General features: G+C 36.9%; 2 protein-coding genes across 5 annotated transcripts; one reads left to right on the forward strand and one right to left on the reverse strand.

Moving 5' to 3' along the window:
• The first annotated feature begins 1,350 nt into the window (after nt 1-1,350).
• On the forward strand, nt 1,351-8,918 carry LOC108984445 (CCR4-NOT transcription complex subunit 9-like). Of its 4 annotated transcripts, none has more exons than XM_018956423.2 (9): nt 1,351-1,584; nt 2,942-3,013; nt 4,616-4,705; nt 5,012-5,054; nt 6,257-6,363; nt 7,138-7,233; nt 7,626-7,825; nt 7,950-8,019; nt 8,416-8,897. In XM_018956423.2, exons 1-9 carry the CDS (start codon nt 1,405-1,407, stop codon nt 8,524-8,526), a joined length of 969 nt encoding a protein of 322 aa, XP_018811968.1. In that variant the 5' UTR covers nt 1,351-1,404; the 3' UTR covers nt 8,527-8,897. The 4 variants fall into 4 exon arrangements, with proteins under 4 accessions (XP_018811968.1, XP_018811982.1, XP_018811961.1 ...); XM_018956437.2 differs by having other exon boundaries at nt 1,352-1,584; nt 7,626-7,816; nt 8,416-8,918; XM_018956416.2 differs by lacking the exon at nt 2,942-3,013 and adding an exon at nt 2,811-2,882 and having other exon boundaries at nt 1,352-1,584.
• A 2,570-nt stretch (nt 8,919-11,488) lies between these two features.
• Nucleotides 11,489-13,561, reverse strand: LOC108983211 (alpha-1,3-arabinosyltransferase XAT3-like). The gene is made up of 3 exons (XM_035687760.1): nt 13,367-13,561; nt 12,802-12,898; nt 11,489-12,630 (listed from the first exon to the last, which is right to left on the reverse strand). Exons 1-3 carry the CDS (start codon nt 13,559-13,561, stop codon nt 11,489-11,491), a joined length of 1,434 nt encoding a protein of 477 aa, XP_035543653.1.
• Between the last annotated feature and the right edge of the window lie 1,063 nt (nt 13,562-14,624).

A 14,624-nucleotide genomic window follows, 5' to 3' on the forward strand; every position in this document is an offset into this window, starting at 1 on the left:
TCTTATATGAAAAATTGTTAATATATATATAGATAATAAATATGATAATCTGTAACAAGATGAGAATATATTATGAGATTATCTAATCATGTAATAACTCAATAATTATATATACAAGTCTCAAATGTATAAATCTTCATAAATTTTTATAAAAAATGGATTCCATCATGAAAAAAGTGTGAAAATTTTACTTTTTCTTAATAGAATTTACATTTTTACAAAAGATTTGTATAAAATTTGTACATTTAGGACTTCTACCTTGCATTATTTTCCAATTCCATTAAATTGAAATCAAGGTCCCGTTTGAATACAGAAACGGTTTTATCTCATTTCATCATTATAACTCTATCAAGTTTTCACATAAAATATAATAAATATTTTAATTTTTTCAAATTTTAAAATAATAATAATATTAAAAAAATATTATTATAATAATATTTTATAATATTTTTAAATTTTATTTAAAATTATTTTATCTTATCTTACTATTCAAATAATATTAATAGATAGCTGGAAGTTAGTTTGTTTAGTTCGATGGATTTAAGGGGTGGCGCCAGGGAGGAACGTGAAATAGGTCGGGCTCACATTTTGGTACAGGATAGGATAGTGATAGGCTTACTATCCTGTTACTATTTATCTATTACTCAATTGTATTTAAAATTTTTTTTATTATTATTTTTTTAACATATTTAATCATTAAAAAAATTAAAAATATATATATAATTTTATTAATATTCACTTTTTTAATTATTAAAAAAATAAAAAAATAAAATATAAAATAAATAATAGATAAATAATGGTAAAGTAATAATCTTATCATTATTCTTCTAGTATCAGTTATATCAGAGGGCTTTCAAAAACCTGCCTCACGCGACTCGACAGGGCGTGTCCGACTTTCTCGTTAAACTACCGTCCGTCAAATTGTCAAGAATCCCCACATTTTTACAAGCGAGATACAACTTTTAAATGCGCTGCATTTTTATAAAATAGTAGTGCGTAGTATTAAAAAATTAATGAAAAATAATAATAAATAATAAATGAAATAAATAAAAAATAATAATAAAGTAAAAGATAGTAATAAAATATTTAAGATATATTTAAATGTTGAAATGAATTGAGTTAAGTTAAACTGAGATAATAAAATATTGTTAGAATATTATTTTTTAATATTATTATTATTTTAAGATTTAAAAAAGTTAAATTATTTATTATATTTTATATTAAAATTTAAAAAAATTATAATAATAAATTGAGATGAATTTAGAATCTAAAATCAGTACTTGTTACTCTCGTTACTCAACGCGAATAGGGGAAAAAAAAAAAAAAGCTTTTACCCAACGTGCAAAAGGCCAACTCTCTCTCCTTAGACTACAAACTGCACGAAAGTTAAGGTTGTCGTAACCGATGGCGAATCTGCCCCAATCGCTCTCCATGAACGCGCCCTTCGGAGGCCCAAGCGCGTCGGCCCCAACCGTTGCCGGAGCTCCGGCGAACAAGGATCGGAAAATGGCCTCTGCTGAGCACTTGGTCCTCGACCTCAGCAACCCTGAACTCCGAGAGAACGCTCTTCTCGAACTCTCTAAGGTACCATATTGCCACGATTTGATTTTATCATTTCTTTTTCATTATTTATGAATCTATGATATCTAGCTCGATAAATATTGATCTTTGTTATACCTAGCTCGATAAATATTGGCTTTCTTTTCATATTATGTGTTGGAAATTTTGGCGATTCGTGTTCAATTTTTCTTGGGCACCTCAATTCGGATTGAATTCTTGGATTGACATTACTTACCTTTATTTGACTGCCTTGTGTTTGGTTGCTGGGTAAACTGAGGAAAATAAAAGAAAATAAAATAAAGGGAACTTTTTTTTTTCCCGACGGGGAAGATGGCCTCCGTTTTATAAGCGAACGAGATCAGTTGAAGTGAATGAATGAGTTAATCTCATATGTTTACTTTTTAACTGGACACATTAGTTATTCCAGGGAGTTAAGCCTATCTCCTTTTGTTTTGGGTGGTTTAGACTTCAACCTTTCTGCTTCATTTTGCTTTAGAAAAAATGTGAAAAAGTTTGTGTAATCAAACTTGATTTCCATCGAGACCAAGATTGGATTTTGATGGATTTGCTATACGTTTCCGTTTTATATGGAAATATTAACTTTGGTATGTTAGGTAATCATGTCCAATAGCGGAAAGAAAAAACAAACAAAAGCAAAGCATAATATCCATTCCGTTATGGTTTGGATTTAATTAGTCTGCCACTGTGGGAGATGGAGATTGACATATTTGACATGAACACGTGGATATTATTAAATATAAGCAAATTGCGCATCTTTATTGCTAAACTTGGGCATTCATTTTCCGTTCCTCAGTTGTGAAAAAGAATAAAGGATGCGATACTCACTTTAGTAACTCCAAATCAATCTCCTTAATTTGAGTATGCCGGAAAACATGAATAATATGCCATAGCCACTGGGAAAATGTTACCTAATTGTCTGAAATCGCACTGCAAGGGCTATCAACAATGCACATGCTTAGAGGATAAAATTGTTAAGTTTTTACTCAAAATAAATTATTTGGACTGTCTTTTCTTCTCTTTCTTGAGTAGAAAACATAGATAACAAACTACTTGGGGATGGTTTTTCTTTCTACAAGTACTTGGGGATGGGTTTATACTTGTGCAATTTCTGGTTTAGTTGAAATCTCCGTACGAAATAATGCCCATGTTCTTTTATTTGAATGGATATGTGATTTAGCCGTTGAATATCGCAATCATAAACTTGTGTCTGCCTTGGTTTCATTTTTTAGAACAAGGAATTATTTCAAGATTTGGCTCCTTCCCTGTGGAATTCTTTTGGTACTATTGCTGCACTTATACAGGTATGCCTAATAAATTCATGTTTGTTTGTTTGTTTTTTTTTTTTTTTTTTCTATTTTAGAAGAGAGAATTGTTTCAAGATTTGGCTCCATTGTTGTGGAATTCTTTTGGTACTATTGCTGCACTGTTACAGGTATGCTCTTTATGAATGTTAATTTATTTGGTTTCATTGTTTTTCTTTTTCCCCTTTTTTGTAATTATAAATTTGTGCTTCTTATAAGCACATATATCAGACTTATAAAAGAATTTACTTACAGTTTATTTCTGGATGCTAGCACTTTTTGCTTGTCTTTTATCATTATACATATATTTATTATAACTAATTAAGTTTTATTGGGAAAAAAGAGACCATAAGTATACAGAAGGTTTAACTAAGACCTCATTTGTTTTCACAGATGAGATGAGATGAGATGAGTCGAGATTAAAGTTAAAAAGTTGAATAAAATATTATTAGAATATATTTTTTTAATATTATTTTTGTTTTGAGATTTGAAAAAGTTGAATTATTTATTTTATTTTGTGTAAAAATTTGAAAAAGTTATAATGATTAGATGAGATGAGATGCGATAAGTTTAGATGAACTGTGAAAACAAACGATGCCTAAATAATACATGCAAAATTCAGCTAGTTTATGAGACCTCAAAAGGAGGAAAGCTGGATGCATCCAGCAGCAAGCATCCACTCAGATGATGATCTTAAAAATATTTACTTGAGCTGAATCACGAGAAAGCTCAGTACTCAGACACCTATATTAGTCTTTATGTTCCTCTCACACCAAATTGTGTGAAGCTCAACACCATTAGAAGTCCTGTTCCTCCTCTCCCTCTAAATAGTACATTATACATAGAGGAGTAGCATTCCAAACCGGTCCATTGCTATCCTTCCCAACCAATTCTTCTTGAAAACGTATCAATAATCTTCAGAGGTAAAGAGAAGGTAAAAGACCTCAAATAGTCTGTAAGATAATCTACTGATCCTAGGTCCAAATCCTGAAAAGCGTAGGCAAAATGAATATCTCATGAACATTTCTCCTACCTTCAGAAGATCCACACAAGGATAAACAGAATTACATCTGTATCTCAATCAGTGGGAGGGAAGGGATGTTAAGGAATAAAGCAAAAAGTATCTATGTTTTTGTTTTTGTTTTTGTTTTTGTTTTTTTTAATGTGGGGGAACCTTTGGATCCACTCCTGCAAAGTAAACTCCGGTCCTGTGCATCGCATCCTCGGAAGTTTCCATACACCGAACTAGTTAAATCGCTGGCTTTTCACCATGGGGTGTGGCTCCAAATGATTGTTTGCACCCATGAAATGTTGAACCTTGAACCTTGAACCTTGAAGGGAGTGATACCCCAAGACCAAGACCTTCACCACTTGGGCCAACCCCTTGGGGTTCACCAAAAGTATCTATGTTATCAGTTTGAAATTATCTGTTGGATGTGCAGTTGATAAATGGTCCATCTATCATGTGAATTTGGTTGCCATCGGAAATATTGATATATTTGATTAAAACATATGTTTATGCCATTGCATGTGGAGGTTTTGTCATCTGACTTTTACTTTTCATGCTCGATAATCAGTTTTCACTAGCAAGATTTTTTTATCTCTTGCGGTTGTGTATATTGCCTTTGTATTTTAAGAAGTTCATCTCCAAAATTGGAAGTACTTTGGTTTGTGATTCAGCAATGGGATTATGATGTTTTCTTTCCATGATGTTGAATCTTTTTTACTTGCAGGAGATAGTTTCAATATACCCTGTCTTATCACCACCAAATCTAACTCCTGCTCAATCGAATCGAGTTTGTAATGCTCTTGCACTTCTTCAGGTGGAATGCTATTTCCTTTCATTTTATATGCCACATCTTTGATTTTGGACTTAAAATTGCCTCATCATCTTTAAAAAGTGAGTTTCGAGTTAACTTGTTCAATTGAGATGATAAAGCACCATCGCTGCTTGTTTAAATATTTCAGAATACTTGATTATTTGAGTCCTAAACTTAAATAGATGGAGACTACTTTGTCAATTAATTCTTAGCAGAAGACAAGTGTAAGTTTGTCGACGGCTTTTTATTCTTGAATCTCTGTTTGTATGTCACGCTGACGCTTTGCTTGCTTTTTATATTTTCTTACAGTGTGTAGCCTCTCATCCAGACACAAGGATGTTGTTCCTCAATGGTAAAGTTTTTGATATCTTCAATATGTGAAGACTTTTAGCCACTTCAATCTGGTATATGTTTATGGTGGATTTGCTTAATATGTGAGAGAAGAAACTCTGTTACTTGAACCATGGATGTAGGCCACCAATCTGAACAGTGATCCCTGCAGTATCTTAGGTAGCCGAAAAATGAGCTTAATTACTTAAAAATTAAAGTTGTAACTGAACTGATGGTCAGCTGGGAAAAGAGGGGGGTTTGATGTGGAAGATAATCAGGGGAAGAGGGAGAGTCTTCCTTCCACTTATCAAAATAAAAAATAATAATAATTCTTTCCTTCCTTCCACCAGTGTTATGTAGGTCCAGAAAAAGAGTAATGGTTTGGAACGCCGTGGTGTGTGTTTTAGATGTTCAGTTGAGATAAATCCTTGTTCATGTAAGGTGACTTTAGTTTCAAAATTCCTTTTTAGTTTGAGGTTTAAGGGAAAAAACCTCGAATATGTACTTATAAAAAAAAAAAAAACCTTGAATATGTGAAAAACAGTCATGCCATTGTGTTCTTGAGATAGCTTTGCTATCTATGTCTTAACATTGTTGCACCTCATACTCTGGTGGAAAAAGATTTCCTCCAGTTATAGGAAAATCCTCCAACCCAGTCTATTGAATTGCCATGTGTTCTTTGTCCTATATTGTATGTATGCATTGGATTTTGTGGAAAAGTTTCTTTTGCTTTATTTGTTCATGTAGGAAGAGAGAATGGAGGATTTTTGTAGGAAATGACTTTACAGGCATGGGGGGAGAAGGGAGCGTGAAATTTCACTAGTTGCTTTTGATGCTTGAATCTTATATCAGTGAGAGCTATATAGATTTTTTATTTGTACTTATCAAAGATATTTTTTTTTATATCTGTAGTCATTGGTTGTATGCTTGGCTCAATGACCTCTTTTGAAGTTTTGATTCCCATGTTTCTTGTCAATAAGTACCTTGAACGCGTTGTGCATGGTACCTTTACTTGTGGTACTGCAAATCATAATTGCTTTGAAATTAACCATAAAAGGAAATAGAGAAGATTATTTTTTATTTTACTTATAAAAAAAGAAATAGAGAAGCTTATGTTCTCTCCATAATGAAGATCATCTGCTGGAAGGTTCACAATAGGCATGTGTTATAATTAATATGTTCAGGTTTCAGGAAGTGGCTTCCAACTGACCTTTTCATTTACAGCTCATATACCGTTGTATCTGTACCCCTTTCTCAATACAACAAGCAAGTCAAGGCCATTTGAGTACTTGAGGCTGACTAGCTTAGGTGTCATAGGTGCCTTAGTAAAGGTATTTCATCGTTGCTGAGATTTATATTGCATGAACTCATGGACATTCTTTTTTGCTTCCATTGATAATGATAATTTACTTATGGAGTTGCATATGTTCAGCCACATTAAATTCTGCTGTAGAATATTGACATGCCTAGCACACTTGAGGTGTATTGCAACATACGATCTGAGGAGAGGAACAATGCATAGATATTATGAATCCTAGAGAAAAACATGGTTTGGAACCCTCCATTCATAATTTAGAAGTCCCTGAGGGAGTGGGCAGGGGCATTGAATAAAAGAGTAAGACATATGAGGGCTACTCAACATTTTCTAAGATCAATGTCGTTATATGTAAACCTAGAGCAATAGCATGATGAACCAAGAAATTTCTACTTAAGAAAATAAATGAGGGGGTCAGGGGCATGAAACCAGTATACTTTGAACTCTTTAATTTCTGTCTCAAGAGTTAAATATAAAATAAGAACTTACATGCCAAATAATGATATAAAAAAAATAGAAATAGAAAATTATTCTAACTATATTGAAGAGGATATTATATGAAAATGGTAACCAAATGCTATATAGTCAATCTGCAATGAGTCCCAGTTAATTCATGCTTATTTAGTTAGTTAATATTTACTTGCACTTTTGCACATACTCCCCTCTTGCATCTACCTCTCCCCCTCCCTCTCTCACAGTTACATGCAATCACATGCACTAAAGATTACTCATAAATCTGGCTACTCATTACTACAATGTTTTGAAGAGTTTTTTCTTTTTCTTTTGCCAGGTTGATGATACCGAAGTTATTAGTTTCCTTCTCTCAACAGAAATAATTCCGCTGTGCCTGCGTACTATGGAAATGGGTAGTGAATTGTCAAAAACAGTTGAGTATCTTGAATTTATTGCCCTTGAATTCACTACCTGGACACTGTAATGGCACTTGAGCATAAATAGGCTTTTTAGAATTTAAGACTACTGCATCTCATTTATTCCCACTTGACAGTGTTGGCATATTGAAAAGTTACCACCTTCAAAATGTGTTGCTATTTTACTATTTCTACGTTATCCTTAAATGTTGTTGCCAAGTTGCATGGAAGGCACAAGACTATGATTACCCATGAATATATTATGTAATAAACATCTGGATATGCAGAAATGGAGGCACTTTTCTTGCTCATTTGCCAGCTGTTCTTAATTTAAAGAAGTCTCATCCTGACCGACGACCCAGTATCATATTTTAAGGTTCATAAATATATGACAGTTTTCTGGTGGCAGGTTGCAACATTTATAGTTCAGAAAATTCTGTTGGATGATGTGGGCTTGGATTATATTTGTACCACAGCAGAACGGTTTTTTGCAGTAGGTCGAGTTTTGGGGAACATGGTTTCGGCCCTTGCCGAGCAACCCTCGTCCCGGCTGTTGAAACATATTATTCGATGCTATCTTCGATTGTCAGATAATCCAAGGTTGATAAAGTAAATTGCAGTTCCGGTTCTCATTTACTGCTACCACATTCTTTTCCCCTGATCTCATGTCCTTAGTTTTTTTTGTTCTCAATTCTGTATCCAATGGATGTGTTCTTTGATTTTTGTGTTGCAGGGCTTGTGATGCATTAAGAAGTTGCCTCCCAGACATGCTAAGAGATTCTACCTTCAGTAGTTGCCTTCGTGTAAGCACTTTTTTCTCATTGGTTACATTCTCAAAGTTCTTTTTTGGCCTTGTAATTTCCAATAGAGCTTTATTGGTATCTATGATTTGTTATCCGGAACACAAGTGTAATGTTCTGAATGGGGATGGTAATTCCCAGCCTTTTCAATGAGAGAATGACATTGAATTTGTTATTATTTGTATGTGCTTCGAATAGTGGATTCCGTTTGTTTAAAATAAAAAAAAATGTTTAGCGTTTCTGCATTCAGAAGAGCTGGCGATACTGAAAATATGGAGAGAATTGGCAGTATCCTTTTTTTTTTTTTTTTGACAAAACGAAGTGATCTAATTCTGCACTTTGATGTATATATTGTAATTCTCTTTGCTGTTTGATCGTTTCCCAAATTCATGATCTCAGGAAGATCCGACCACAAGGAGGTGGCTACAACAGTTGCTTCACAATGTTGGAGGAAATAGGGTTCCTGCACTTCAGGGCGGGGGAGGTTTTGATCATATGATGGTGAACTAATAAAAAATATGCAATGCTCTTAGACTTTCCATCTGCTATTTATTCTTCCAGGAAGATCCCACCCAAGGAGGTGGCTACAACAGTTGCTTCACAATGTTGGAGGAAAAAGGGTTCCTGCATTTCAGGGCGGGGGAGGGTTTGGTTATATAGATGGTGTACTAATCACAATTATGCAATGCTCTTAGACTTTTCATCTGTTTTCTTCTACATGTATTTTCTTCTTCTCTAGATAGGGCAGTATAGTGAGAGTAGCTTATCCATATATTTTAATCCAATTTAACAGCGCTAATTAGCAATGTTTTGTTGTGATTTCTGAAACTTGGGCTGAAGTACAGAAGCCAGTTTGGATGAACTCAAGAGATTCTTCTTCAGTACTTTATTTTTATTAGCTACTGCTGTTGATTTCAACGGTGCTAATTTTCTTGATATTCTTGTATCCATTTATGGTCCCTAACTTGTAAATAGGTATTATTTACAAGTTAGGGACCATAAATGGATACAAGAATATATCCATTTTTGCGGGAGATGCGGCTCTCACCCTCCTCTCCGTTCCCTTTTCGATACCGCTTTGTATATATGCTTTGGCTATGGAAGTGTTTTTATTCTCTCCCCTCCATTAATTTGGTTTTGGTCAGATCTACTGCTCTCCGGCAACTAACAGTTTACACACGCCCCACCACGCAACCCAACGGCAACCGATCTGTTGGGACTATGTGGAAGTGCGATGAAAATCCCGACGACACACAGCTTGCTTTCCACGCATGACCTTCACGCGACATTGCGCCCTGACGAGCTCACAGGCTACATGCACTGCACCAGCAGATCCCCCACCTCAAGATCTTTTAGATTTGCCCCACCTCACGTCCCAATCATCGGTGCATGGGAAGACAGATGCTCCGCTGCAAATCAATTCATCTGATACTGTGCTTTCTGCTATGTTATAGCTTTCCTTAACCGATGATCTTGAAAAAAAGAATATAGATCTCACCAAAAAATTGAATTTCTTGGGATTAAATTACATGATTGTGTTGGTTGATTGAAATTATTTTCTTCTAGATTATGCAAGAAGTTCATATTCTGAAATTTTTAATTCAAATTCTAATAGTAAAAAGAGAAAAAAAAATTAAATAGTAAAACAATAGTAAAGAAGTTATGAGAGCATTGTCAATGACTAGACTTTTGGAGAGGTTCAAAACTTTTAGATAAGTTAATCCACGTTGAACTAATCATCCTAAAGTCAAAATAGTAATATAATATTATGTATTTTAATAATATTTTTAAAAAATTAATATTTTGTAAATACACTTGTATTAATATTAATATTTAATATTTAATGTACATTGTATGTAATATCGATTTTGCGAACACCAAATTACAACAAAGTTTGAAGGAAACAATATTGGAGTTGAGGTGAGACGTACCTGGAGAGAAAAAATTGGATGGGAGCAGAGAGAGAGATAGAGAGAAGAGAGGCTTTTGGATGGAAAAATTATAAAATATTGATTTGGTCATTCTACAATAACTTTCCAAATATAAGTAAAAGCCCTAAATTAGCGAAGTTCAGAGTTTTACAAATATACATTTTGTTAGTCCAAAGTTAAGAGTTTTAACTCAAAAAAAAAAAGATTCACTGTCGCATCATTAGGCTTCAACTTCTGTGCCTGTACGATTGTTGTTGCACGTGTTGATTTTTAGGGTACTCTTGGAGCCTATTATATATTACACTTGAAGACTTGCAGTGACAACCCTAACCTGTTTCAATGCTGTACAACCTGTGCCTGTGTCAGAGGCGATGTTTTTTTTGTTATGTCAATGGGGGTGCTTCGTGCACCTTTTTACGGGTATGAGCTTATTGCGAGCAGTGGAATTAAATGTAGTCTTTTTATGAAGATTTTGCTGTGAGAATTGCATGATATCAGATCATTTTTTTTATTGTCCTGGCATCCTGCTGGTGAGTTTTCAGCTGGCCTCAATTTCCCGGTGACCCATTGAACAAAGTTGAATTTGTTTGAGAAACTGTACTTCCTGGCATTCCATTATATGAGGGTGAGTTCAAATATGCCAACTTGTTGTCTGGAACGAAGTATGATCAAATCATGTGCTTTGAGAAAGTATGGGCACTTGTGACTTGGAAACCAATATCTGTGATGCTTATAATTGTTGATTGCAAACCAATGTTTAACAACAAATTAATAAATGAGAATTATGGATATTAATGGAGTGAACCTCAAGAAAGTGTACTTACTTCTGAAAGCAGGGGTTGGCAAACCGATCTCATGATCTCATTTCATAACACAGGTGGGATAATTTTTTCGTGTGCTTTGAATTATTTGATGATACACCAGCTGTTTGGAACTTTATGAAGACGGTATAGAATCTTATGAAGAACTAGATTACTGAGTTTATAATGACTGGAAGCATGTGTAATGACCTGTCTTGCTGGTCAAGTTCATATCAACTAGTAGTCTTTTTACTATTCATGGGTGAACGCTCATGCAGCATCTTCATTTGTAGATTTTATCTCGTAATGAATGAGCTGTTTCTTTTTGTCTCACCCCGGTATTTATTCCCGAAATCGCCTGCCTTGGATATTCTTTCTTAGAATCCCTGTTTTCAGATTCCCGCGTTCCTTCCTATCTTGTCAGATGCGGCATCTTAAAATGTCATGCAGCATCCATCAGGAACGACATGGGTCCACCACATGACAAGAAATTTGTACTCTGTTCAAATAGCAACTGATCAAGAAGGTACTTTGTTGATGGAGGGAGATCAAAAGTCGAGAAAAAAAGAAAAGGATGCAGAAAACACCCGGTGACAACCTCTAATTTTATAGTCTTTTGATGATTTCCTTGACACAAACTCTAATTCCGTTTGCGATAAAATACATGATTGAATATGGTTTTCTGTTTTCTTAAGAAAACAAAAAAACAAAGCGCTGTAATCTTCAATCAAAGCATGCAGTTTAGTGTACAAGAAATTCCATTGCCTTGTTGAGTGTCTCCCTAAACCTGACCAAATTTATCGTCAGATTCTGGCCGTCAACATACACAGCTCTTGCAGCATTGTAGCCCTGCAAGAATATAGACATGGGATCAGCTATGACTGGGTGGTGCGGTCCATATTCTTTGAAAAGCGAACTCTCCTCTGGCTCTATCTTGTATTCCATATAATGCACACCCATCTCCCCTGCCGGGTCTCCATAGTAGGCTTTTGAAGCCCAGTCCAGCCCCAGTGGTACCACTTGCACCATCACTGCCCCAGCAGGTAAGAACACTGCATTTGCAAGGCCAGCACCATGGGCTCCGACCATGACACTGCACGAGTTTATGACCCTGGCAAACTTGTCCAAGTTTGACATCCTGTTAGGCTTCGCCACAATTGCTTGAAAACCCAGTTCCTCTATAATGCCCAACATTTCACCTTCATTCAGAAACATTCTTGTTTTACGACGAGATATGAGAACTAGCACTGGCTTTTCTATATCAGAAACAGTCTTTGCCTTCAGGTTATATGATTCTCTGAGGAAATTCTTGAAGTCAAACATGGAGTACCCTCCAGGAATTTCTGTAGAATTTACGGCTAGGTTCTCGTGGTACTTGAGCCCTATAACTGCTGCAGGAAAGCAGCGAACACTTCCATCTGTTGCTGGGTTTATGACCTCGAAACGAGACAGGTGGGTTAGAATCCGATTGTATTTTCTGACCCACAAAGGCTTGAAATCGGAGATAACAAATTGCAGGTGGGATTGAAACTGGCGGCATGTGATGAATAAGGGGATGATGACCTCGTTAAACTCATGAAATAGGTTCCCCGTAAAGCCACCAGAGGAGAAGACCACAGCCGGGACATCATGGTTGAAATGACAAGCAGGTGAGCTTACATTTCCAGCAAGTATTAGCACGGGCGTCACTTGTTTCATGGCCGTCTCATCCTCTTTCCTTGCATACGGCCGAACCATGTGTTTAACTTGAACGCCGGAGAATTGGAGGTAAGTAGTTAATGCACTATTGTCAACTATAGCTGGTTTGTTTGTGATACAAACTTCAGAATGGAGGTCAGAGTGGCAAGAAAATCCAGTGGTTTGAAGCTGAGTTCGATCTTCTCCTGTGTGCAGATTGAGACTTTTACATTGATTAGGAAGACTGAAGACCAACATTAATCCATATTGGGTGAATCTGGGTCTGTATAGAAAGCTTATGTCGACAATATCTTGTGTAGTGTTTGAAAGCAAGTTAAGAAACGAAATCATATTAATGCTAAAGATGAAGAGAAAACCTCTTACTAATCTTCTTAGAAGAAATTCTAGAGGCTTTGCAACTTCTTTGCCTTTGTCAACCTTTCTGCTGCGGACACTACTGTTGAAGTCCATGCCCTGAGCAGTCATTGTTGACTGCTCAGCGCTTAACCCTCAACCCCCAGCGCCCAACCACCTAATGAATGCAACAATAAATGCATTCATACGTGAAGTAATGCGCCTATAAATTAAAGCTTCAGACGAGAGCATCATACACCCAAAGAGAAAAGAAAAGAGAGAGAGCCGAGAGAGCTCTGAGAGAAAAGAAGAGAGTTGAGTTGAGTGGAGTGTGATCCTCCTCCTCTGTAATATTTTCTTGTGTTCCACTATTTATTAGTGAAGCTCTTTTCTGTGGATGTAGGCAGTTGCCGAACCACGTTAAATTTTTGGTGTCACTGAGTGCATGAGTGTACTCTTTTATTACCGCTTTTATCCCTTCCGCTGTGTTAATTTCCCCAACAAGTGGTATCAGAGCGTTTGTTGGAAGAAGTTTTTTACAGAAAACTCGGTTTTAGTGTGTAGCTCAGTTTTCAAATTTGAGCATACCACTGTGTTCGTCTCATCCAGACAAGAAAAGCGGTGGAAACCAGAGGCCAAACGGAGGCCGCACGCTCCTCCACGCGCCGTCTGAAGATCGGAGAGTGAGACCCACTCTCGACACGCGTCACACGCGCCAAGGAGAGCACCTAGCGCGTGAGTCCCACGCTCAGCCACGCGCCACACGCGCTCCAGAGAAGCCATTGCGCGTGAAGTTCACGCGCCTGACGTGCCCTTGACTCCATATGAGCGCGTGAGGGACACGCGCCTACGCGTTCCACGCGCACCAGAGGAGTTCAGGCGCGTGAGTTACACGCGCCTACGCGCTGTTTGTCGCGCCACGCACTGCACGCGCGACAGAGTTCCTGTTTTGGTTCTTTTGCTCATTCCTTGTGCTATCTGAGTCCGATTTTGACGAAACAAGACTCGTTTCTAACAAAATCAGACGTTCCGGACACAACGGTGCTGTCCGTTTTGTGATATTCCACCTCAAAGATCCTGTACTTGCATTTTTGTATTTAGAACAATCTAAATCCATGGAGGATTCAGCATCAGGCGCCATGATAAAGCTGACTGCCTCAAACTACAGTCTTTGGAGACCTCGAATGGAGGATCTCTTGAACTGTAAAGATCTGTTTGACCCTTTGGAAGATGAAGGGAAGAAGCCAGATGAAGTTACGGATCAAGTGTGGAAAAAGATGCACAAGAAGACTATTGGTCAGATCAGGCAATGGATTGACCATAGTGTTTTTCACCACGTGGCCCAGGAGACGGATGCATATAACCTCTGGAAAAAGTTAGAGGATATGTATCAGGCTAAAACTGCTCGAAACAAGGCCCTCTTGATGAGACGGCTTGTTAACTTGAAGTTGAAAAGCGATACCTCTGTTGCCGAGCATACTAGCGAGTTTCAAAACCTAGTTAACCAGCTCGGGTCCGTCAACCTGAATCTTGGCGATGAAGAACAAGCCCTGCTACTTCTCAGTTCATTACCAGACAGTTGGGAGACGCTGGTGGTCTCCCTAAGTAACTCTACTCCAGATGGCAAACTTACCATGACGATGGTTAAGGATGCTCTATTTAATGAGGAGGCCAGACGAAAAGAGACAAGCATGAATCAAACTCATGCCCTTGTCACCGAGAGTAGAGAAAGGCCTCAAGGTAATGATAGAGGGAGAAGTGGAGGCAGAAACAGAGGGAAGCCTCAACCACGTGGAAGGTCCAGCAGTAGCAGGAACCAGCAGACGGGTAACATAAAATGTTACCA

The sequence above is a fragment of the Juglans regia genome, chromosome 2 (genome assembly GCF_001411555.2).
Source record: "Juglans regia cultivar Chandler chromosome 2, Walnut 2.0, whole genome shotgun sequence".
Taxonomy (NCBI): Eukaryota; Viridiplantae; Streptophyta; class Magnoliopsida; order Fagales; family Juglandaceae; genus Juglans; species Juglans regia.

Coding starts and splice junctions, on each gene's coding strand:
- LOC108984445 (XM_018956423.2), top strand. CDS start 1,405: ATGGCGAATCTGCCCCAATCGCTCTCCATGAACGCGCCCTTCGGAGGC. Junction 1,585..2,941: donor CTCTTCTCGAACTCTCTAAG/GTACCATATTGC, acceptor TTTCTATTTTAG/AAGAGAGAATTGTTTCAAGA. Junction 4,706..5,011: donor ATGCTCTTGCACTTCTTCAG/GTGGAATGCTAT, acceptor ATTTTCTTACAG/TGTGTAGCCTCTCATCCAGA.
- LOC108983211 (XM_035687760.1), bottom strand. CDS start 13,561: ATGGCTTCTCTGGAGCGCGTGTGGCGCGTGGCTGAGCGTGGGACTCAC. Junction 12,899..13,366: donor TGGATGAGACGAACACAGTG/GTATGCTCAAAT, acceptor ATGACTGCTCAG/GGCATGGACTTCAACAGTAG. Junction 12,631..12,801: donor TCTAAGAAGATTAGTAAGAG/GTTTTCTCTTCA, acceptor ATCTGCACACAG/GAGAAGATCGAACTCAGCTT.